At 25.5% G+C, this 2,201-nt stretch overlaps 1 protein-coding gene across 1 annotated transcript; it reads left to right on the top strand.

Moving 5' to 3' along the window:
* The first annotated feature begins 656 nt into the window (after positions 1-656).
* Positions 657-1,723, top strand: LOC112637765 (28S ribosomal protein S5, mitochondrial-like). The gene is made up of 4 exons (XM_025408181.1): positions 657-767; positions 860-1,201; positions 1,353-1,574; positions 1,650-1,723. Exons 2-4 carry the CDS (start codon positions 973-975, stop codon positions 1,715-1,717), a joined length of 519 nt encoding a protein of 172 aa, XP_025263966.1. The 5' UTR covers positions 657-767; positions 860-972; the 3' UTR covers positions 1,718-1,723.
* The last annotated feature ends 478 nt before the right edge of the window (positions 1,724-2,201 follow it).

Genomic DNA, 2,201 nt, shown 5'->3' with positions numbered 1-2,201 from the left:
TTTTTTTAATTAAACGGTAGTATATATTAAATTACATATAATAATGCCGATGGTGGTGATAGATAATGAGTGATTAATATATAATATAATATAATATCGGGTAATATATTTTAATAATTATACTTCTCTTGATAGATAGATAGATAGATAGATAGATAGATAGATAGATAGATAGATAAATAGATAGAGAGAGAGAGAGATCACAAAACTTATTTATATTACAAATTTATTTAATATATACAAATGTTTTGCGTTACTTATGTTATCGACATTTCGTGTACGAGGCATGGAATATACTCCGAAATTATGTTACCCATTGAAAACATTCGTAGATTTGACTACGTAGTTCATGTTTATATTTTTTTGTTTATAGGATGCATTGCTTTCAGAGATCGCTTAAAAGCAGACTATGACAAAACAGAGTGAAAACTATGAACAATTTTGTTGTTTGTTTTATAGATTTTAAAAATGGCTTGTCGTATGCTACATATTTGTAGAGTTGTAAATAATTTGATAAAAATGTTCAATCTGTAAACAATGGTAACGCAAATGAAATATATCATTGTCTCTAAATCATTATATGTAATTAACATATAATATGTATTTAAAATTAATTTATCAATTTAATTCTAATAAAATTATGAAATTTTTTTCAGGTATATATTATTGTTTAATATTGTTTAATTTATTGCTTGTCAGTCATTCACATTTATTAAAAATAGTCACTTTATTAAATAATGTGAGAAACTCTATGTTCTTTGCGAATAGTAAGTAGAACTTTTATGGATATAGCATTTTGATAATAGTTTATATTTACAGTAGAAAATAGTTTGTATTTCACTGTGCTTTTGTTCTATAGGACCTGAAGATGAATTATGAAAGGGTGTGAAGTATCAGTAATGCAGGAAGACGTAGAGGTAGAGCAAGAAGAGTAGTGAAAAGAGAGACCTAAATAAGGAGCAAATTATTGGCATGGGAAAAATTCCAATACAATTTCCTGGTCTGAACACTTCTGTGTTTAGAGGAAAAGAATTAATTCAACAGCTGAAACTGCTTGTAAATCTTGAAAGAAAGCAAAAACTTATGGAATTACCACAAAGTCAGACCAGGCCAATGCAAATAAAATTATCGCCATTGGAATGTGGTTGGAGGAGTGTTACAATGGATGACAGAAGCATTGAATCAGATCTTATTGGAAAAGGTTAATATTTATGCTATTATTGGATTATAATGGTTAAATTACACACATACAAAAATCATGTGATACGATGTCTATTTTCAATTTTTTTTTTCTTGATGTTTCAGTTCTAAATATTAAAATCTTATATAATTAATATCTTTGTTTTCTGCAGATACATTTGAAAGTTTTGAAATCTGGATTTTGGAAAACAAAATGATAACTTGTATGACCAGTAATTTAGCACATAAGACTAGAATCAATTCATTTATAGTAACTGGGAATGGAAATGGATTGGCTGGATTTACGTTATCAAAAGCCAAAGCATCCCTAAAGACGATTAAAAATAGGGCTGATCAAAGATTAATGTATATTCCTACATATAAGGAACACACTGGTAAGAAAATACTTGTCACTACTATATAATATAAAATTTATTTCTTCTCTTTTAATATCACTTTGTATTTTTCAGTGTTACATGATTTCTTTACACAGTTTGAGAATATAAAAATATTTGTAAAGAAAATTCATGAAGGATAATGGGCTTGTTTGTCATCATGCGATAAAAGCATGTTGCGAGATAATTGGCATAAAGGATATGTATACCAAAGTACAAGGAGGAATGTAAAAGCATTCTTTATTGGTTTATTGCAATAAGTGTGAATATAAAGTATTTAAAGGCATATTATACTTTTTATTTAATTTATATTAGAAAGAAACATTTTTTATTTATAAATATATATATATATATATATATATATATATATATATATGTTAGACATAAAGCTAAAAAAAACGTGGATTGTGTCGATTAATTAATTAATTGTTTTATTTAATTATCAATTTATATATGTATATTATTAACAATGATTTTTTGTTTACTTAAACTTTATAAGGTTGTACATAAGAAACAATCTTTTTTATTTAGTATTTCAAGCATATTTTCATAGAACTTTAATTTAATTATCATATTATTAAAAATATTGAACAAAATAAAGAATTAAAGCTGGCTTTTTCTGTAGTC

This window comes from Camponotus floridanus, unplaced genomic scaffold (genome assembly GCF_003227725.1).
Source record: "Camponotus floridanus strain SB8 unplaced genomic scaffold, Cflo_v7.5 scaffold2, whole genome shotgun sequence".
In the NCBI taxonomy this organism is placed as follows: domain Eukaryota; kingdom Metazoa; phylum Arthropoda; class Insecta; order Hymenoptera; family Formicidae; genus Camponotus; species Camponotus floridanus.
Note: the sequence above shows the minus strand (reverse complement) of the source record. Positions and strands in the feature narration are given on the sequence as shown.